Source organism: Micromys minutus (genome assembly GCF_963924665.1).
Source record: "Micromys minutus genome assembly, chromosome: 18".
Lineage (NCBI taxonomy): Eukaryota > Metazoa > Chordata > Mammalia > Rodentia > Muridae > Micromys > Micromys minutus.
In genome coordinates this window covers 46,317,542-46,339,652 of record NC_137953.1, presented here as the reverse complement: position 1 = coordinate 46,339,652, position 22,111 = coordinate 46,317,542, and the positions used below count along the sequence as shown (strand labels likewise).

The 22,111-nt window shown below is 44.8% G+C and overlaps 1 protein-coding gene across 1 annotated transcript; it reads right to left on the bottom strand.

Moving 5' to 3' along the window:
• Positions 1-2,293: 2,293 nt before the first annotated feature.
• Positions 2,294-21,852, bottom strand: SLC35B4 (solute carrier family 35 member B4). Its single transcript, XM_080932564.1, has 10 exons — positions 21,625-21,852; positions 15,630-15,743; positions 12,450-12,552; positions 12,069-12,118; positions 9,513-9,594; positions 9,252-9,312; positions 7,745-7,854; positions 6,727-6,802; positions 5,677-5,752; positions 2,294-4,947 (listed from the first exon to the last, which is right to left on the bottom strand). Exons 1-10 carry the CDS (start codon positions 21,699-21,701, stop codon positions 4,701-4,703), a joined length of 996 nt encoding a protein of 331 aa, XP_080788690.1. The 5' UTR covers positions 21,702-21,852; the 3' UTR covers positions 2,294-4,700.
• Positions 21,853-22,111: the final 259 nt, after the last annotated feature.

Here is a 22,111-nt window from a genome sequence, read left to right as displayed (position 1 = left end):
AGTTCAGAAATGAATTATGCATACTCCCAGCCTCTTCCATTCCTGGAATGTCTACAGTGAGGAAACTTCTAGAAAAAAAAATATATACGATAAAGTTGAGAAGGGCCAGTCTCCAGCCCCAGCTCTGGTCATAGTACACATATTCCAGTGCTTAAATATTGTTCACACTTATTTCCAAACACTACACTGGCCACCGGTAACAAGGAGCACATTTTCCTGTGTTGTCTCCCTGCCAGCATCAACCGCCACAGACAAGATCCGGTCAACAGCTTTCAGCAGAAAGCCACTGAACCCAAGGCGCTTTGTTCATGGAGCAAGAACTCCTCCTAATTCTACAGACCTCTAGCCAAAGAGAAGATCTTGGTCTCAGATCTTTACAATGTGATGTTTTTCCCCTCCAAGTACACTGTCTATCAGCTCAGATACCATGCCCACGACCCACAGCTAGTTCAATGGTTTAGAATTATCTCTCACTCCGTTTCCCTTCCCCAGCTCTGGGTTAAAAAGAGCCAGACAAGAAGGGGCATGTAGCAGGGGTTCTGTGCTCCTGGGCTGAGCTGGACAGGGATGTGCAGTCGGTTCAGATAACGCTTCCATGTTCACACTCCCTGCAAGCTCTCTGCCGAACGCACTCTTACTAGCGATGCTTGCAGAAGCACTGGACAAAGCATTCTAGACAAATATAAATAGCCTAGAAAACTCCTAAGAATTACCAAGAGGCCTGAGCAGGCAAGGCAGGTGTTGCTCGGTAGGAAGCCGCCCAAGGGGACGCAGGTGCAGGCGGGAACCTAGGACTTAGCAAGAGCGAAGGCACAAAAACCAAAAGCAAACCCCAGCAGAAAGAAAGGGGGCACAGGAAATGACCACAGCTTGAGAACTCTCAGAACTACGTGTTTCCCCCAGAACAGAGGAGGGCAGCTAGAGGTGGCACCAACCACCCTGGCAGAGAACCGAGCGCTGTGCTCTCGTCAACTGAGCAGAAAGAAGAAAGGAAATACAGAACCTCATCAGTTACTAAACTATGGGTCTATCTAGTGTGTTGTTGATTTCGTTGGGTGAAAATAAAAGAATGCACAATATGTACGGGCCCCTAGGTTTGATCCTCGGCACTGCAAGAAAAAGGTTTAACAACTGAACATACATTTCTAATAAAAGTGGTAAAGATGGCGTGGACAACGGCAGGATGTGAAAGATCAAGCTTCCACCCTGTCCCGTCACCTCACAAGCAAGTCCTGCTGTCCTGTGCCATACAGGCTAGTGTCCTTTGCTATTTGGCTTCTACTCTAGAGTATTATGTCTTACGCTCTATTTTGAGACAAATGACATGCTCTGTCTCTGAAGATGAACAAAAAGGTGTTTAATAGGCATTTCTTTACATTCCAGTGAGCCTGGCCCTTGGTAAAATGGCTTAGTTGACCTTTTAAAAACTTTATAGTGCATGTGAAAAAAAATAAGCAAAGAATGTCTTTTATAAAGAATGATTTTATGGATGTACCCAGAGATGGTCCTATGAAGCAGACCAAGCCAGTGGAGGGAAGACAAGCATCATATATGGTCTCTTATTTGTAGAGAGACACAAACTCACGGTGTGCATGTGATCTGAAGGTAGAAGCCAAACTGTTCAGGGAACAACAGGACCTAACAGGTGGACAACAAGAGGAAGAGAGTGGGGGGGGGGCTACTCAACTGTAGGAGAGTCAGAAGAGAGTGGGGGGCTACTCAACTGTAGGAGAGTCAGAAGAGAGTGGGGGGCTATCCAACTGTAGGAGAGTGTCAGAAGAGAGTGGGGGGTTATCCAACTGTAGGAGAGTGTCAGAAGAGAGTGGGGGGCTACTCAACTGTAGGAGTGTCAGAAGAGAGTGGGGGGCTATCCAACTGTAGGAGAGTCAGAAGAGAGTGGGGGGCTATCCAACTGTAGGAGAGTCAGAAGAGAGTGGGGGGCTATCCAACTGTAGGAGTGTGTCAGAAGAGAGTGGGGGGTTATCCAACTATAGGAGAGTGTCAGAAGAGAGTGGGGGGCTACTCAACTGTAGGAGTGTCAGAAGAGAGAGTGGGGGGCTACTCAACTGTAGGAGAGTGTCAGAAGAGAGTGGGGGGCTACTCAACTGTAGAAAAGTGTCAGAAGAGTGGGGGGCTACTCAACTGTAGGACAGTGTCAGAAGAGAGAGTGGGGGGCTATCCAACTGTAGAGGAGTGTCAGAAGAGAGAGTGGGGGCTATCCAACTGTAGGAGAGTGTCAGAAGAGAGAGTGGGGGGCTATCCAACTGTAGGAGAGTCAGAAGAGAGTGGGGGGCTATCCAACTGTAGGAGAGTCAGAAGAGAGTGGGGGGCTATCCAACTGTAGGAGAGTCAGAAGAGAGAGTGGGGGGCTATCCAACTGTAGGAGAGTCAGAAGAGAGAGTGGGGGGCTATCCAACTGTAGGAGAGTCAGAAGAGAGAGTGGGGGCTATCCAACTGTAGGAGAGTGTCGGATCTCAGGGCACTGTGTGAGGGAGATCCACAATAAAATGCAAACAACCTTTATTGATGCTAGTGTCTGTTAGATACATGCTCTTCTATCTACAGCATGGAGAAAGCAGCTGGGGCACTGTGAGCTTGAGCCAACAGTGCTCACAGAGCTCTGTCCCTGCAGGTGAGCATTTTGTTGTGAGAATGTTCTGACTCTTATCTGTTCCTACATATCCTTCAACAAAACTGGCAATGGGACACACATTCTGAAACCCGAACGGGTTCAGTTAGATCCTGTCTGTGTCAGCCAGTCTCAGAGAACTACAAACTGTCGCACTTCTCCCCACAGAAGAGGGAAGCACTGGGCACTGTTAGGCTATGGCCTGTGAGGAGTAATAAGAATGGAGCCTCAAGAGCCCCTAGGGACAGAGTCTTCAGTTAAACAGGAAGGGAAAAGTACTTTTTATTACTCTTTTTAAGGGGGACATTTAACACTTGGTATTTATAGCAACACTGGTCCAGGCAACCCCACAGATTTCCAAGTAGCTGAGGAGCTTCTGGGACTGGGAATGGGTTTACATCTAATTCAGCATCTTTGAGGAACATACCATTACCAGCATTGGGAAGCCCAATGGCCTGAATGACAATCAGTCTGTAAACCTAGGGACTTAGGTGGAGAAACAGTATCTGCATTTAATGTAACAAAAAAGCAAAGCAGTTTTAACTGCCTTCCCAGGGTCCCAGAGGGGTAACAACAGTTCTCTCTTTGCTGCTGCTGTTCAGACCCATCAAAGAGCATCTTCAGATGGTGGAACAAATGAGCCAAGGAGATGTGGAGAGCCACATCTCAGTTTAAGGACACAGTCTGGACATAGCACAAGAATGGAAAGCTGTCACCTATGTGTGACAGAAACAGTGAGTTTAGCTGTTTGCAGAGGGAGATGGCTAAGCGAGGGTAATGAGGGTCTGGCTCTAAGTGAAGAAAAGAGGAAATAGATGTCCTTGTTCTTCAACCCCATACAATCCAGCTGGGGGCACAAGCGCCACATGCTATGTGACAGGGTTACAAGAGAGGAAAACCAGACCTTCAGAATGACGAGTAGAAAAGAGGCAGGGCTGTTTCTGTATGTAAACACGCTGTCTCAGGCCACCTCTCATGCACCCACCAAAAGCAATCCCATATCTATGGGAAAACAAGACTCCACCCTGTGGCAGCTGAGGTTTGACCACACTTGAACCTGTGTATCTATCAATCAACCAACCAACCAACCAACCACCCAACCAATCATCAATGACTTGACAAGTAATAATTCTCAGAAGTGTCTTCTGGTTACCAGGCCTTAATGCCTCTCACACACACCTGAAACCCATGTGAGTGTGTGGCCAGGTTCACAGGGGAAACAGTCTCTCAGGGTGTTGACAGAATGAGCTGCATTGGGCCACACTTCCTTCTCCAGCTCCATAACAGGCCAAGGGGCTTCATGTGGGAGATGGATGGAAAGGCCTCCCTCTTCTCCATCCACGTCCAAGTTTCTTCCTTTCTAGTGTGCACTGAGCACTGCGGGGCTGCTCTAACCACAGAAAGCAGCAGGTGAGAGAAATGTGTGACGTCTGCATTGGTTAAACAAATAATGTGAAATGTGTGTGCTGAGATCCACCTGTCTAGTCCGGCATCACCAGCATCCAGTTCACGAATCTCAAGGGCTCTGCTCCTGAGGACAACTGCTTCTCTCCCGACACCCTGAAGGGAGCCTCATCATTCCTGGGGTCTAATTTTTCACATGCCTACTGGATCATTCAGTGTCTGACTGGGCCTGGAGCATTGTCTGTGCTGCAAAGTGCTCAAGTGTAGAGGGGCGAGGGGAGGAAAGAGGCACGGAGGCTGTCACAGCAAAGAATACCGTAGCAACAAGTGCGACACAGGTAGAAAACTAGAAGCTCTGAGGACTTGGAATTCAACAAGTATGGTTCTGATGTTCTAGCAAAGAAATAGGAAAGCAAATGCAGAGGCTGCCCAACAGTCTGCCTGGAAGCCTTGTTTGTTTTGTTTATTCTATCTGAGGATGTCTAGGCAGAATCTACAAATGCTGTCTGGGTAGCCATGAAAATAGATGAGTCCCATCCTTTCTGGGGAGGCTCTGGAGCCTGTCAGCTTCAATACTGTGGTCATTTGGCATCAGCCAAAGTGAAATGATGGCCAGACCTGCAACAGAGGCCACTCTCACACAACACCGTGTCTGTCCAGGCAGACCTCAGTCCTTCTTGTCATCCTTTTGCAGCTGACTTTTTGTGGTCCCTAGGTTTTTCCACACCTCTGTGTACATTAAGGTCCCAATGAAGACACACACGGTGCCCAGCCAGTGCCACAGAGTGAACTGGTTCTGGAAGTACAAGATAGAAAAGATGAGGCTCACAAACTTGCGCAGAGTCACAACCAGTGTGACAGTGAGGGAGGTACACTCTGTTGTAAGGATGAACACCCCACGGATGCACACGTATCTGGAGGAGTAGTTAAGGCTGTTCTCTGTAAACTGGGGTTTAGGTTCGAGTCGTGGCTTCAATTGGACAGGCTGAGGAAACATGAAGACCACTCTGCAGACTCTCCTTAGCAGGACTTCCCTAAGGACTCTGGCCCTGTCATTCCTAAGCCCACCTACTATGGATTGTCGTTACAGTTCATCCTGAAGTGAATGCTGGAGTGACACTCCGGAAAGGGAATCCTACTCACCTTATTCTGTCTTGTTCTTGGACCCTCCAATCTCTACTGGAGCTCTGTATGGCAAATCTATGTGCTTTCAGAAGGAGGTGGTAAACCTCAATCTGTTTCAATATTTTAAAGATGCCACTGCTCTCAGAGGAGTAAGGTCATTCTACTAACATAATTACTTTTAAATTCCTCTTAACTTGAAGTTTGTTTCCCAACTTTGAAGCGACTTATAATAGTCACGAGTAATAAATATTTCCTAGGATACCAGGAACCCAAGCAGGAATCTCAGACTATTTCATCTCATAACGTAACCAGCTGTAAACCAACCCATGGAATCCTGTTTCCTCTGTGTGACCTTCTGCACCATTCCTGTCTCTTTCTCTTCTACAAAGTGGCTTCATCCATCTCCAGCTTACCATATAAATCAAGGCAAAACCCAGATCCCTGTCCCCTACATTGTTAGAATAAACAGTCCTCTGCTGAAGCATCACGGGAACACAAAAAACAGGACTGAAGGATACTGAGTCACAACGTTCATAAGGAGGTAGAACCACATGATGGGCACCGTCACCCCGATGACTGGAACTTGATAGAGTTCTGCAGAGGTGAAGAGAGAACAGTCATGCCGGCACGGAGTGAACCCTGCATGTCTGAACAAGGCGATACGGGCAAACGCAGCAGCAGAACAGCAGCAGCATTTCCCTTAAAAAACAGTTGGCACGCACGGCTCTTTACGTGCCTGTTCTCAATCTATGCTAACCACAAGAGTGGGGCTCCAGGAGGATCCCCGGGATCTTCATGAGAAATGGTGTTCTGCCATTCAGAGCCTTGTGGTCCCTCTCATACTTGTATAACACATTTTTAGGTCAGGATAGACATAACAGCAGCACCAGCAGAACAGGCCCAATGTGGTATAAAATGCATTTGCTACCTGTGCTGTGAGCAACAAAAAGCCTTGATTTAAACCAGGCCTTTCTTATCGTTCATCTATCTACAGAGGTTGTATGTGAGGTCGTTCCAGGGGACTGACCATCTGTCATCAACTTACCATGTAGCTACTGAAAAAGCAACAGCTCATCTTCACACACACCTCCCACTGGTTTCGCCTTTCTTTTTTTTAAAATTTTGTGTGTAATTACTTTATCTTGTTTATTTAATCCAGAGCTAGGAGACAAGCCTTGTCATCATTACGCTCCATCTTGCTTGGCGCCAAGGCAGCTGGGACCTGTGAGCAGCTCTGCCTTTCACGCCAGAAGAAAGACAGTCGGGCTGCCACCCAACTTCCCAGGGCTCCGGTCCCAGCTGCGTACCACGACTACTTGTTTGCCTTCTCACAAAGTTTCACGTTTCAGGTTTAAATGCAAACACACGTGCCAAAGGAAAGGAGAAGGCGCAGGATATTCTTATTTGTGGAGAACAGGAAAGAGCTTAGAGAAGCTCTCGTGGCTGCAGCTACTGATTAACAGCCCCATCTGGACACCCGGAAGCACAAAGGTTAGATGAACAGGAGATAAAGTGAGGCTTTGCCTCAGAAACTGGCAGGGAATACTGTCACATGACTCCAGACTTACCAGACTTATTGAACAGAACGACGTGGTCATAAATGTCAGAGGCCAAGAAGATGAACCCAGGAAGTGGCAGGGCATGCTGTGGGGAGAAATGGACCACACAGAGGTTACTGAAAACCCACCACAGTACAGTCAGGGTAGTTTCACAATAGCTCAAGCTGGCCAGGGAGCAAGAAAGCCCCTCTAGATGAGGTGTCTAGAGGCCTGACATCTTATGGAGTCTGATGGTCACCATGGAGAAAACCAGGCAAAAGAATAGGGTCCTTCCCTCTCCAAGGGAAATGGGACCTCACACAAACGGTGAGAAGAGACTAAAGATGAAGAGGACACATCAGTGCCTGGAAACCTCACTGCAACGCAAGGTAAGATCAAGTCCCAGTGACTTGCGGAGCTGTCACTATGCTTGGCATTGCTCCCAATGAAAGATACAAACCAAATAAAACGCTTCCCTTGTAAAGATCCCCAGCCACAACCCTAACTCCAAGTGAATGTGTCAAACTGCCTGCTGGGATTGACTGCGATGGGAGGAACTGTCTCCAGGCTGTGGGGAGCAGCTAGTTCTCTGGACGTGTTCCAGCTGCAGTAAAGGGGAGGAGGAGAGCTACAGGAGTGAGTGCCAGGTGACCCTTACGAGGAAAAGCTCAGGCACATACAGTGACATGAACCATCACACCAGCAAGGCCTTTCCCATCCCCCAACTGAGAGCCACACTCCTGTCCTGTTGCTTTGGGACTGATGTTCCCCTTCCAGCTTTCTATACTGGTCCAACAATTTTACCTCTAGGGACTTTGTGGGCCCCGGTTCCCTGTCCTTTAAACATTTAAGTGGTGATCATGAGCATCTCCTATGAGTACCTGTCATTCAAAATACACGTTATCCCCCTTCCTAAAGTACTTCCGTGTTCTGTCTAAAGGCTGGTTACAAAGAAAAACATGACCCGTCAGTTACATGAGGATTTCATTCAGCACAGCATATCATAAATTGGAAACTTCATCTTCCCAGAGGTTAAGATGTTGCTTACGTTATAAAACAGCGCCTCCTTGGAGTGTTTCCCAAACTGTCTGTATAGAGTCTCTTGGAATATACCCATCCTTGCCGACATCAGCAGGGCAAAGGTCAGTGCCCCAATACCTACAAAACAACCACCAGGTTACAGATGCCTTTGTACATGGTTCTCAAGGGGACAGTGTAACTTCCAGTTCTGTAACCATCATAAACTGTAAGATATGTAAAATTTAAAACCATGATGCTTCCAACCAGTCCTCTCTGATTTCCCGTGTTCACACCCTTACACATATTTGTATATCCTAAAACAGGACGAGACTGTCTGCACATCTTTTATCCTGCTTTTTTCAGGAGGTTCTCCTGGACTTTTCCTTTCTGTCCCGTATTAAACACGTTTTCAATGTGATTCGGGTTCTGTGCGTCACCCCATCGTGTGCTTGTACTGAATTTAAATGTCTTCATATGAGACCAGCTAGATTTCCAGTTATTTGCTGAAATCAATATACACAAAAACTTGAAATGTTACTTGCTTCCTTAGGATAAATTTTCATAAATAGGAGTGCTGAGTCAAATGTTAAAAAACAAACAAAAACCTTTAAGACCTTTAAAAAACTCAATATTTCTTGAGAAAGGCAATTGATTCACTCACTCTGCCGGGCTGTATAAAAATGTCACTCACAGCAGCGACAGCACCATTCACCATTGGGCCAAAACCGTAAGTCAAAAATTAACAGTTATCATACGTGTGTGTGTGTGTGTGTGTGTGTGTGTGTGTGTGTATGTGTGTGTGTGTTTACTATATTAAGAGGGTATAAAATTACTAGACATTAATTTTCCCCAGGAATTGTATGTTTGTATGCTTTGAGAATTTTCCCATTGAGAAGGACTTTTCTAACAGTACAGTACAGAGATCTTCGATGTGAAAAACAGCAACTGAAGGGTTAGTTAATGTCCAAATCCCAGATAGGAGGGCACTGTCCCCTGTTACCTTCTTCTACCCAATCAGCATTAGCCTACTCCTGTTACTACCACAAACACTGGAGTGTCCCCTCCAAAGCCATGTGCAGATGAGGCCCTGGAGGAGCTGTCTAATTCCACACAGAGATACTTGTATTTTTAAAACCCTCATGAGGGCTGACTCGGGAACACTGCCATATGGAGCAGTTAACTTAAGAAGAAAATAAGCCCAAGAGTTAGAAATGCAGACCTGGGAAATCGGGGCACGAGTTCTACCACACCCTTCTGTCACAGGTCCTTCTAGACTCCCTCCACAGTAGTCCTGAGGACAGCCACAACCATAGGAAACACGGACATACACAGAACACGGTGCATAAAGAGGCAACACAAACCTCGTTTAATTTTTTGAACACTAAGGTTCAGAGACGTAGTGGTCCCAAGTGACACTCTCCTCCTTGGCATAATTAGTTTAGCCTAAACTCCTTGCCAAGAAACATGTCCCATGGGAGAAGACTCAGCAAACGTAAGTGCAGAGGTGATTAGCTTTTTGTAAATACTGTACTTGCCTAGTAACCACCATGCAAATGCCTGGAATCCATCCTTGTCACTCAAGCCGGACTGGACAGTCTAGAAGTAAGAAAAGACACTGTGTACAGGGACCAGAACTGCAGACAGCGTGCTGAGACGCAGGGAGGGTGCCGCTGTCCGCTTCCTCCCACCCCTCCCACTCCGAGCCTGTATTACATAAGCACTCTATGACTTTCACTGAGCACAACTGCTGATAGTGGGACTAGTAGTGACCAGAGTGATTTAGAACCGATTCTTACCACCTGCCTTGCTGACATGAAAGTACAAATAAATATCCCAGCAGACACCAGGGCAATCGAGGTATACTTGAACATACTGTATCTGAAAAACAAGGGTAAGACACCTTAGGAAAGGAGACAACATCTAATGGGATCTACCATCAGGCAGCGTGCAGTGCAAGTACAAAGCTCTTCAGGATCACTGGGGACTGCTTTCCAATAGTTGTCTTTAACAGTTTGTTGACCAGCAGACTGTCTTATCAGAAAATGAAAAAGAAAACAAAGCCAGAAAACAGACACACATCAGATATCATAGGACATTATACTTTGCTCTGTAGAAACCAATACAACCTGCCCAGGCTTCACCAGTACCTGTGGCCTTTCCAGGCCTAAGAGCCCAGGATTGAGTCCCCCCCCCCCCCCCCACACACACTATTCAAGAGAAACAAGAGATATCAAGTACAAGACTCAAAACTTGGGGACTAATGCCCATTCTCCGGGAAAGGTATTTCTTTAAAAACAATCTGAGTAACTTAAATGACTTTGTAAAATGTAGGCAATGCTGGATAAAGGGAGAAATAAAAGATCATAGAGGGCAGCATAATTGGCGATGACATTTCACATTAACTAAAACTGTATCATTATGACCTCCTCAGAGTCTTGGTAATCAAGGAAAAGGCCCCAGGAAGGATAAAAAGAAATTAAACTCACAGAATGAATCATCGTTTCTTTTCTATTCCAGTACATTGTACCTTCTGGTTATAATACCTCATCAAAGCTACGAGGCTGAGGGAGGGATGAGGGGAGTCCACCATATAGAAGTGAGGTAAGAAGTGGAGGGGGCTGGCTGGGAAGAGGAAGGGCTCAGCAGGAGTGGGAAACGGACAATTATATATTATATAATTATATATCGATAGATAGATATAGATATATAGTTGTATACATGTGTGTATGAAATTATAATAATGTATATAGTTAATTGCATATAGTTAATATATGGTAATAGAACCCTGTATATAAGAAATTTATATGAGAAATATATAAAACCTCAAGTATAAGAAAGTAAGAAGATAAGCCCGGAACACAGTTTGGTGGCAGGATATGTTCCTAGCATGGACAAGGCCCCGGGTTTAATCCCGAACACCAGGGAGGGAGAGGAGGGAGAAAAAAGGAGAATGAATACAGAGATGCTAGAGAAATTCCTGTTCTGTTGATGCTTAAAGGCTCAGACTCGACATTTATTATTATTATTATTATTATTATTATTATTATTATTATTATTATTATTATTAACCAAATCAAAGCTTAAGGAGGAACACAGGTCTGTTCCAAGATGAATCCTAGCCACCAACAAGTATAGTCTTCACCTTAAACAAAAACCTGGCCATGCTATGTATGCTTAAAGCAGAGAGGACTGCAAAGAACTCACAGGCAGGCAAATGTATCTGGGGACTCCACAGCCTCTGGAAATACAGGACACAAGAAGGAGCCTATCAAGATATGACAACTGTCCTTGTTTTGATGTAACCCTTATTACTTAAAAACTGTATTCTAGACAAACCAGTGGATGCGGAGACACACACCTTTGATCCCAGCTCTTGGGAGGCAGAAGCAGGTGGACCCCTGCGTGTTCAAAGCCAGCTGCTTAACATACCTAAGTGCCAGGCCAGCCAGGGCTCCGTAATGAAACTGTCTCAAAACGCAATCTCAAAAACCAAACTAAAACAAAACAACAAAACCCTTTAGATTCCCTCTCCAAATGGGTGGATTCTTCCCCAGCCTAGAGAGCTCCAATACCAAGAGCAGAACCCAGACCACTGGCATGACATCACTTGCACAGCGAAGTTTGGTTTTAACAGCGAAGGTGACGTTGCTGTGAGAAATCTTGTAGTCTCCCTACTATCTCTCCATAATGTCGCTGCCGTTTCCCACCCGTCCTCCCACACGGCAGGCAGCACTTCAGTAACCTGAACCTCTGCTCCTTCACGTCTGTCTGGGACTTCCTGGGAATTCTCCTAGCATATAAAATTGTTCCCTTGTTCATTACGCTGATAACATCTTACGTGTGGTAAATATGAAGGTTAATGATAAAGGTTCGAAGCATGTGTCAGGACCTGGGATTTAGCCCCAGGAACGCCAAGAATAAAGCGGGACAACCAAGTACTTCCGAGAACAGCTGCCCACAGACCTGCCATACACCCCCATGCACAGCTGCTCGGCGTTTAAAATGCAGCTAGCCAAGGGGAGAAAATACTGCACTTTATTTTGCTTAGATAATTTTAGATTCACATGTGGCTAACAGTGACCATACTGCACAGGGAAGTTCTGTGTGGACTAACTTTAGTTGGCAAAGCACTGAAGATTCCGTGATAACAAGAGCTGTTTGGCCCCACAAGAAGCCACAGCGAGAGCCTGTGACCTGTGGTCCCCTTCGAAAAGTCATGATTATCCACGATTCTTAGAGAAAGAACCCGGGAAAAGGCTGATGGCCAAGGAGAGTCCTCTCATCACCACAGGAAGAGGGAAGGTGGCCTGGGATGTCACCTCCACATGCAGGACATGAAGGTGTGCTGTTACCTTTTCTTCAAAATGATAATTCCTAGAATCATGTTGGCAATCAGAGAACCCTGTAAAAGAAGACAACGGTGGCGGTTTTAGTGGACTAGGGAAAAACCATCATGATTCATGACGGGTAGAAAAACTAACAAGAAAAAGCGGGGCAAAGGAAAACAAAAACATAAACAAAACTTCGATAGGAAGTAAGAGCTCAAAAGAGGAAAGAGAAAGTAAATCTATTTCCCACAGAATTTTTAATTTAATTAAAAGTATTATTAAAGTCATATATTAATCCTGAGACAAACAAAAGTAAGCCATTCACTTCCTATTCCCAGGTCTCTGTCTGCCTTGTGTTGCAAAGGAGAGCATCTGGGTCACACACTGGGGGCAGGCGGCACTTACCGATCTGAATATCATATGCAGAGGCATGGCGATGTTCAGGTTCAGGGCATAGTTGTTCACCACGCTGACAGTGAAGAACATGGTTACCATGATGGCATAGTACCTGCACACACAGAGAACAGCAGCACACAAATCCACTTTTCAAGAAACTCTGGTATAGAAGGAAACACATATATCTGGTTTACAGACATTTGGAGTACAGAGAACCATTATCACATAAAGTCAAATATGTAAGTGCATATCCAAATACTTGACAAAGTCAGACTAGCATGGGGAAGCTCTAGGTTATTGAATATGTGTAAGGAAACACTTGAATATTTTTCAAATATCTTAGAACTAGGTTTTATAAATGCTGTCTAACCAACAGCAAGAGAGTTTAAGTGAACAGATAATCCTTTTTAATATTTTATTTCTTTGTAGACAGATTTGCTAAGTCAAGCTCATGTTCAGCCTAGCCACTATGACAACTATTCCACAGGTTGAGCCAGGAGGCTCTAAGATAATGAAGCAACAGAATTTATAGTTAAAATCAGAGTGTTTTATTTTATTTTTAAAGACAAGGTCTCTCTGTGTAGCCCCAGATGGCTCTGTAGACCTCCATGGCTTTTAACTGTCAGAGATCCTCCTGCCTCTGCCTCCTAGATACAGGATTAAAAGTGTGTGCCACCACTGCCTGCCCAGAGTCTTTGTCATTTAAAAATTCATAGGTCTTAAAATTAAGATAAAAATTAAAATTAAAAAAGACCCTGGGGGTTAAAGATGTAGCTCAGTTGGCAAGAGTAGCTTGTTTAGTATGGACGAGGCCCTGGGTTGCATTGCCAATGCCACATAAAGTCGGGAAACAAAAGTGTCATAAGTTCAAGGTCATGCTCAGCCCCACCTTAAGTAGAGCCAACTAAAGACTCTCTAGTTATAGAGACTCTATCTGGAAAAGTCCTGTAGACGGGAAAGAGATACATATACTAAGTAAATGAAGACTATGGGTAAGTAAGGTCAAGTAAATAGATGAAAACTTTTTATACATTTATGTTTTCATCTTTCCTAGGAAACAGTCAAGATGTCTTTCAATATGGCTATATCAACTTGTCCTGTTCTTGTAGGTCAACGAATTAAATATCAGCAATTTCACGAGTCACTCAAAAATATTTTAAACTTTTAAATAAATGCCTAGACAATCTAGAGCAGAAGTAAACAATGGTTCATATTGTTCATAAAACATTCACCCTTGGGCACAGAGTGCTGAACAACTTTGTATCTACATGTCTGAAGAATAAAACAACCCTGGGCCTCATGTTACCTTTCTCTTTTCTCTTTTGGTGCTGGTTAAATCTGGAGCTGGACAAACAGCCCAGTGTGTAAGCACAGCACAGGCCATGTTAACAGTCTGAGGAACTTGACAATGAGCACAGAGAAGAATGCAACAGGCATGCAAGGCCACTAGTGTCAGCTCCTCACAATGTCTGAGTCTGTTAGTCAGTTTACAAGGCTTCTCACTAAATGTCCTCATAATGCCACTGGGAATCAGCATTTATCAAGGTCTTTCAGGATAATTAATTTTTTCCATGTGGCGACTAATATACCACAGCCTAGAAACTGTTTGTGGAGGAGTAAGACCTAAGCAGAGTGAAATAACCACTGTAAGGGAATATGCTAATTAAGACGAGACTGTGGGGACTTAATGGCAGCAAGAGGGACAGGGTGCAACAATGACTCAGTGGAGGTGGGCTGGACATGTTGGTGCACACCTTTAATCTCAGCACTCAGGAGGCAGGGACAGGGAGCTCTCTGCAAGTTTGAGGCTAGCATGTTCTGTGATGTGAGCTCCAGGCCAGCCATGGTTACATAGTGAGAGGACCCTGTCTCAGAAACTGAAATGGGAGCACTGGTAGGAGACAGTTTGGTCAGCAGGGGTGCTATCTTAGTCAGGGTTTCTATTCCTGCACTAACACCATGACCAAGAAGCAAGTTGGGGAGGAAAGGGTTTATTCAGCTTACACTTCCACATTGTTGTTCATCACCAGAGGAAGTCAGGACTGGAACTCAAGCAGGTCAGGAAGCAGGAGCTGATGCAGAGGCCATGGAGGGATGTCACTTACTGGCTTGCTCAGCCTGCTTTCTTATAGAACCCAGGTCTACCAGCCCAGGGATGGCACCACCCACAGTGGGCTGGGCCCTCCCCCCTTGATCACTAGTTGAGAAAATGCCTTACAGCTGGATCTCATGGAGGCATTTCCCCAACTGAGCTCCTTTCTCTGTGATAACTCCAGCTTGTGTCAAGTTGACACAGAACCAGTCAGAACAGGTGAGATCATATTCATTATGCCACCACCAAATACTCTGCTCCAAGGAAGTGGGTAAGAGAATTGCAAGGCCCAAAGGAGTTTAAAAAAAGAAAGAGATGCTCGGATTCCCACTGATGTAAATGCTGGCCTGCAGAAACAGAGTTTATGCGGACACTAAGCCCAAAGGAAAGTAAAATGCTTAGTATTGCAGTAACAAAAACTTAGGGAAAATTTCAGCAAGCTAAAAAGGAAGGCAGCTAACGAGCAAGGAGGAGCTTGAGTGCTTGGAGACATTCATACAGGGATGTCACGCCCAAGGAAACTGAGTGACACCATTCTCCTTAAGACACCTCTACCAAGTCATCCAACCCCAGAACAATCAAATCTGGCCTGCAGAGACACCCGGACTCAAAGACAGAGGTCTGCCATTGGCAATTTTTACTTAGCTTGTCAATCATTTTCTTTTAATTGAAGTGAAAGTCACACAACATAAAATTACTCATCGGTGAGCAAACAATTCAGTAACATTTAGTGACTTGCTATATTGTATACTTATTGCTTCTTTACTTCCAAAAGCCAACTATTTTCAAGATTCTTAAGGATACCACTCTTAGCATAATCAATAATTCTACCAACACAAAGGACGAATACATAACTATTGTGGTCACCCTAGTCATTTGACCGTGTATTATACACGGATACACTTATCTTAATCACAGCTATTTAAACGTGGTGGGCAGGAAATTTATTCTAAAAATAGGTTTCTAGAATGTAACAGTGTAATTCATGAAACTCATGTCTCCATTGTTACCCAAATTTGAAAAGCATGCAGCTCATACTCGTGGGAGTACTGCTTTTTAGGGTTTAAAAGGACTCAACAAGGCTGAATATGCCATACCTTATTGGGATAGCTGGTGGCTTCCTTCCCAAGTCAGCTTCAAAAAGGAAGCCTTCCACAGCAATGAATAAGAACTGTGCAAATGTGACGATGTTCCCACATCCTGGATGTGTCCTGCACAGTGAATCACAGAGAGACTCAGATACAGCATCACCACCTGTTGTATTTACAACACCAAGATAATAGAGTGGATAGATTTCGGCAGCCCGCTGTCCTTCCTCATCTTTGCTCTCACAACCCATTGATCATGCTGGCCAGGTGGTGACAGGGATGTGGCTTTAGACTATCTCCAAGGAGTGAAAAACAGTTCTTGGGATGGGAAGAGGCTTGCTATTTAAATAGGACACAGATATGCCTATACATGAATCAACATAATTGTGTATCTATGTAAGGGTCATTAAGAAAAACTATCAAAAATGGGCTCTGGGGCCGGGGCAATAAACTAAAAGTGACTGAGAAATACTGCAGTAGCACACGGTAGTTCTACACAACCCTTACCGTGGCGAGTCAATACACCAGACAGTCAAGAGACACCCCTGGAATTCAGCAGATCCTTCTCAGTGCTCTATGGAAGAACCGGGGGTCTTCCACGGTGACAATTAGGAACAAGTGTCATAGCATCAACACATGTCAGAAAGTTATTCCTGACATCCCTCTTGAGACACTCTGTAAGCCAGTCACATGAAATGTTGACAGTGTTCTTGAACTGCCCTTCCCCCAATTCTGTTCTATCACTAAAGATGTCCCAAGGGAGCATCTTAATTCCCCTTAAGACTAGTATCGACAGGCTTTTAGGGTCTGTCTTCATCTTCACCAAAGACACACATCTGACACCACTGAACAGAGAGGCTCATCAAAGCAGTTATGTATCAGTACAGTGCAATCTACTGAAGCCAACTCCATTCTCTACTGGTGCTATGAATACCAAACACTAATGGCAAGATAAATTCAGCACTGAGGCCTCAAACATGCCAGGTGTCCTAGTGAGGATCACTACCATCCTGATGAAAAACTATGGCCAAAGCAACTTTGAAGAAAAGGTCTATTCGGTTTACATAGCCACTTCACTGTTTGTTACTGAAGGAAGTCAGGGCAGGAACTCAAACAGAGTAGGAACCTGGAGGCGGGAACTGATGCAGAAGCCTTGGATGGATGCTGCTTACTGGGTTGGCCCCATCATTAGCTCAGCCTGCTTCCAGGGCCCTCCCCCATCAATGACTAATTAAGAAAATGCCCTACAGGTTTGTCTACAGTCCAAATTAATGAGAGCGGTTTCTCAACTGAGGCTCCCTCTTTTGCAATAACTCTAGCTTGTATCAAGTTAACATAAAACCATCCAACACACTAGACAAGCACTCTACCACTGAGCTATCTCCCCATTGCAAACCCTTAACCATGCACAGTAACAGGCAAGGAATACACCATTCTACAGAGCTAGGCTTGCCATCTGAAACACACACAGTGCTGTACACAAAGTTCTGCTGCCTCTGAAGGTTTCTTGAAACCTACTGCCTTACACACTGTTCAACAATCGATCTCTGAGTTACTTGGTTCAAGAGACAAGGCTAACCTTTGTAGGAATCCATAAATGATTGTGTAAGACATTCATCTCATTCAAGAATCTAATTAAAACCATTAGTCAATACAGGAGAGCAGACATTTAACTCTGGATGGTTCCCAGCAGGGCTAGCCAATTCTGTCTTGGCTGATCTCTGGGACCCATGGATAAGGCTGAGCATGGCAGTGCAAACATGAAAGACTAGCATTGTGGGTGAATGAGGCGGTATTTTTCTCAGAATTATAAGGGAGAAAAGTAAAGGGGCTAGGGCTGGAGCTCAGCGGCCCTGCGGAATACTCAGTGTGGAGGAAGAAGCACTGAGTTCAGTCTCCAGTACTGAGTGAGCATGTGGGTAAGTCATCAAAGGAAGGAAGACACCATGTGAAGATCATGTACCTGGAGAGCGTCCCTCTCCCAGACCCGATTTCACTGTCCTGGAGTGGAGGCCTGGGGATCTAGACTTTCAAGGGTTCCCCCACTAGATCCTAAGGGAAAAGGGCTGTGCCTGCACATGTGCATGCAAGAGCGTGTATGTTGTGTGTTTGTGGTGGCACAGAACTGAGAACAATGGTGCTCCATGCTGTTCCTGCTGCCATGCAAGACACCTCTGTCACTTACCATGTGGTGTGGACGTTAGTAAACTTCTAAACTCCATTCCTTAAGATGGGAACAATGTAAGTGCTCATTCCTCTGGTTTATTGTTGTACAGACGAACAGGTCCCAGAGAAGAACTTAACACAGTCTCTGCCACAAACTAGAAAGGCAACTAGAACCAGGAAGATGACCAGCCTAGGTTCTTCCACACTGAAAGGTCTTCAAAATAGTGACAGCTGTCTTTTCTCTGACCCCCATTTTCCTCTGTGTGTGTGTGTGTGTGTGTGTGTGTATTGTGTGTTCATGTATGCATATGGATGGTTGCATGTGAGGGAGTACACTTGTGGACACGCACATGTGTAAGCCTGAGGTGCCAAGATTGATGTCTAGAATTAGCCCTAATGGTTCTTTAACCTCATTCACTGCGGCAGGATCTCTCAATCAAGAACTCACAGAGATAGCCAGAGATAGCCAGTTTGCTCTGGGATCACCTGTCTCTGCCTTTCCAGGCCTCCAGGCGGCAATTACAGGCATTTTATGTGAGTTCTGGGAACCGGCACTCTGGCCCGTCCTCTAGTACAAGGAGCACTTTAACCGTGAGCCATCTCCTCAGCCCATTAGTTACCCTTTAAACAATCACACTGGACACCTGTTTCTTTATAAAATGAAAGCTATATACTGTTGCCATGAGGATTCAATAAGAAAATATGCATCAAGTGCCAAGTACCACACTGGAGTATCAATACTTTTCTGGCTTTCCCTTCCATTTTCTACTAAAAGCTTAGGCCACAGCTCTTACAGAGTCGTTACTGGGAAGCTACTCTGCACAGTGAGAAAGGGTTCCCAGGGGGCATGACCTGGATCTCTTCCCTGGAGAAAAAAAAAAAAAAAAAAAAAAAAAAAAAAGAAGCACTTTGGAGCCAAGCATGAACTACAGGTATCGAGAACACAGTGAAATGTTCAGAGGCTGGACCATGTCCCTTTTCTTGAGTGTGCATGGGAGGAGGGCGGCAGATGTCACTATTTTGAAGATCTCTCAGTGTGTAGGAGCCACTTGGGACAGAGTCTGGCCTTCAGTCAGGCAAGTCAACAGGGGTTGGGGAGGCTTCACATTAAGCAAATGTGCTATGGCGTATTAGCATTTGTGCAAAAGATTTTAAAAGCGTAAAAGGTTTACAATTGTCTCCTCCATATGGTCACTGCTGTTCTCCTTTAGTTACCCACATTCTGTGGCTAAGGACGTGGGAGTCACATGGACTGTGTTAGGTCGGACTTATGACTACAGTTGGGTGTCAGTGCTGCTGTAACCAGGCTTTACGTGCGCTGCACTACCCCAGAAGTCTCCCCAGGAATCGCGTTCCTGCTCTTTCCTGCTCTCCCTCCCATTGGGTCCTCTGATAATTCTATTCTCCTACAATCTGACAGTTAACAGTCCTTTAAGCTAATGCAGAGAGCATTTTGGGGACACAGCAGTGGCACAGCTCTTTAACTAGAATAATTCACTTTAAAGCCCCAAAATTAAAACTTGAAATGTTTTCCCAGAATCTTTCCTTCTCTTAAACTTTATTTAAGATGTATAACCATTAACTTCAGACACCTTCTCTTACTTGGGATTTTCTTTGGCAAAACCCCAAATTTCAATTTAAAAAATAATAGCAACTCTGAAGGGAATGACTTGGGCAGATCTTTATACCTTTTCAAAGTTAGCATAAGCACCATAAGAAATGAATCAAGACCTCACCAATTACTGTGTAGCCGCTTATACTGTACACAAGGGTTGTACTTTATCATTGGCACCAATTATAGGTCTCAAAAGTCGGCAAGAGATCAATCTGCTTTTCAATTCGGGGAAATGGCTCAACACTCCCTTCTTTCAACAAGTCTTCCAGCCTTTGTATTTAGAGTGGCACCTAAGTGTTCGCAGAAAGCCATTTAAAAAGCCCAGTTCCTGCTCTATGGGTTATGGTAATTCCTCAAGATTAAAGCCACAAAGTTCGAGATCATATCTAGAAGGAACTTCAAAGACGATCTGGCCTATGAGGTCAGATTTCATGGCTCTATAGTGTGAAGTCAGAGCTTACTTTAGCAGATCGGGCATACGTTGCTATCTAATGTATTCTACATTGCATTAATAAGCCCACTTCCTTACCTCTTAAGGAAAACTCTCAGTTGTGCACAAAATGCAGATTTACAAAAAAAAAAAAAAAAGGTTAAATAAGAAATTCCTTTACAGATTGTTTCTAATTAAAATTCTAAATAAAAGTTCCTATAAAGAATGGAAAAACTTTATAAAGAGAAATGTATCCATCTCTGAATACATATGGAACTTTTCTGGACCATCACAAAAACAAAACAAAATCAAAAAGCAATGTATGCCTGTACTGAAACAAACTGTAAGGGAAAAGGCAAGGGGAGCCGCCAGTGTGCAGCAAGTGTTCCTCGTGCATCTCAGTAGATCCTTCAAAACCCATGGAGATGAAGGCGCTATCACCCAACCCTATAATGGTTGAAAAAAGTGCTTTAGCCAAGAGCTCATAAGCTAGAACACACAGATTTCAGATTCCACATAATTTGGTGGCATATTCAATGTAATTATCTGACTTTGTTTCTATAGCTGGCCTGAATATATCACTTTCTTATTTAAAATATATTAAATATATCAAATTCCAAAGTCTACTTCCTTTGAAGTGTATTTTCATTTTAATATTCCTATCCAATCCCAGGACAATTGACCTTCATCAACACTTTGCATAATAAAACCGTAAGCTCGCTAATAACAAACAATAATCTATACAGATAAATTGCTTACTTCAGAAGGGCTCAAACCAACAGTATCAAACAAAATAAGTTTCTACCAGACATTACACTATGTTCAAAACTCAAGTTAAAAAATAAAAGGGGTCTGGAAATGTTATTGGGTTTGGAGCTTAGATAGACCTCTTCCACCCCATTTCTTACTCTGCTACTTACAAATAGTTAAAAAGGCACCCAACTTTGCATCTGTTTCACTTTCAGCAAAACAATGTAACTCTTGGGCTCAGGGTTGTCACAAGGTTGTTCGGATAGTCAACTGACACCATATATAGATTCAGAAACCTGTAGCTAGTTACTCTGAACTGAGATAGTACTGAACTGTCTGAAAAAGGGAGACCCAGAGGAGCTAAGTAACTTTCCAAGACTATATTTCCAGGGGAGCCAATCCTAAAATTACTAACTGGAGCTGTTTAGTCCTAATCGTTTCCGGTCCACCTCCTGTCTCTTTTCTAACTTCTGCCTGCTGAACTTTGCACATTATTACCCAACATTATTTGTAAGACACCACCACAAAGCCAACCCTGTTCCCAAGCTAAACTTCTTGCACGCTTCTCAACTAAAGACTAAAATGTGCTAAATGCCCAGGGACCATGCTCAGTAGTTATCTGCACCAGATCACTCACATATGAATCTAAGCCAAGTGCTCACAAAAACATGTCAACACACACAAACGAAACTTTCTTTGCAACGTGTACAAAACAGAACTCTGAGAAAGTTTTGCTCCAGGCGGACATTCATTAACTGGACAGGAAAGGTGCTAGCGTTGGATGAATAGTAGTTGGAGAGGGTGCTCCTTGAGACCTAGAATCAGTCACTTGAAGAAGTCTCCAGGCTTCAAACTCCCAAAGCGTAGCATCCAGGTGTTGACAGCAGCACCCTGGATGTTCCTGTCACCTGGATGCTAACGAATGGAGGGAGGAGTGCCAGGGCTGCGTGCGTATCCGGTGCAGCGGAGTACGGAGGCGGCTAGGGCGAGCAGCCCCGGACCATCCTCAAGAACCCCGGGCGCGGCCCGAGAGGGTCACTCACCGGGCCAGCAGCTCTAGGAAGATCACATTACTGCAGCAGCCTGCGAACACCAGGCCCACCGCGAAGGCCGGGCGCATGGCCGGTGCTGTGCACGGGAGCCAGCGCGCAGAAAAAGCGCCCTTTTTGATCGCTACCCTAGAAAACCCGCGCGCAACATCACCACCACCAGCTGCTGTTCCCTCCTGGAGGGCCGTCTTGATCAACTCTTCCTCCGCAGCTACCACCGACGCGGCCAGACCAGGAGCTGTAGTTCTCAGTCATAACCGGTCCCATTCATTTGAGGGGGTGTCCGAGGGCTGTCTAAACTACACATCCCAGCAGACCGCGGGCCTTTACTGCAGGCGTGGGGAAAAAAAAAAAAACACAGGCAAGTTTACCCGAAGCCTCGCGTGATCCAATACCGCGCTGCCTTCTGGGAAATGAAGTCCCAATGCTGTTTGTGTTCAGTACCATGAAGGTTGGAATGAGAGTCAACAAAATAGCTTGT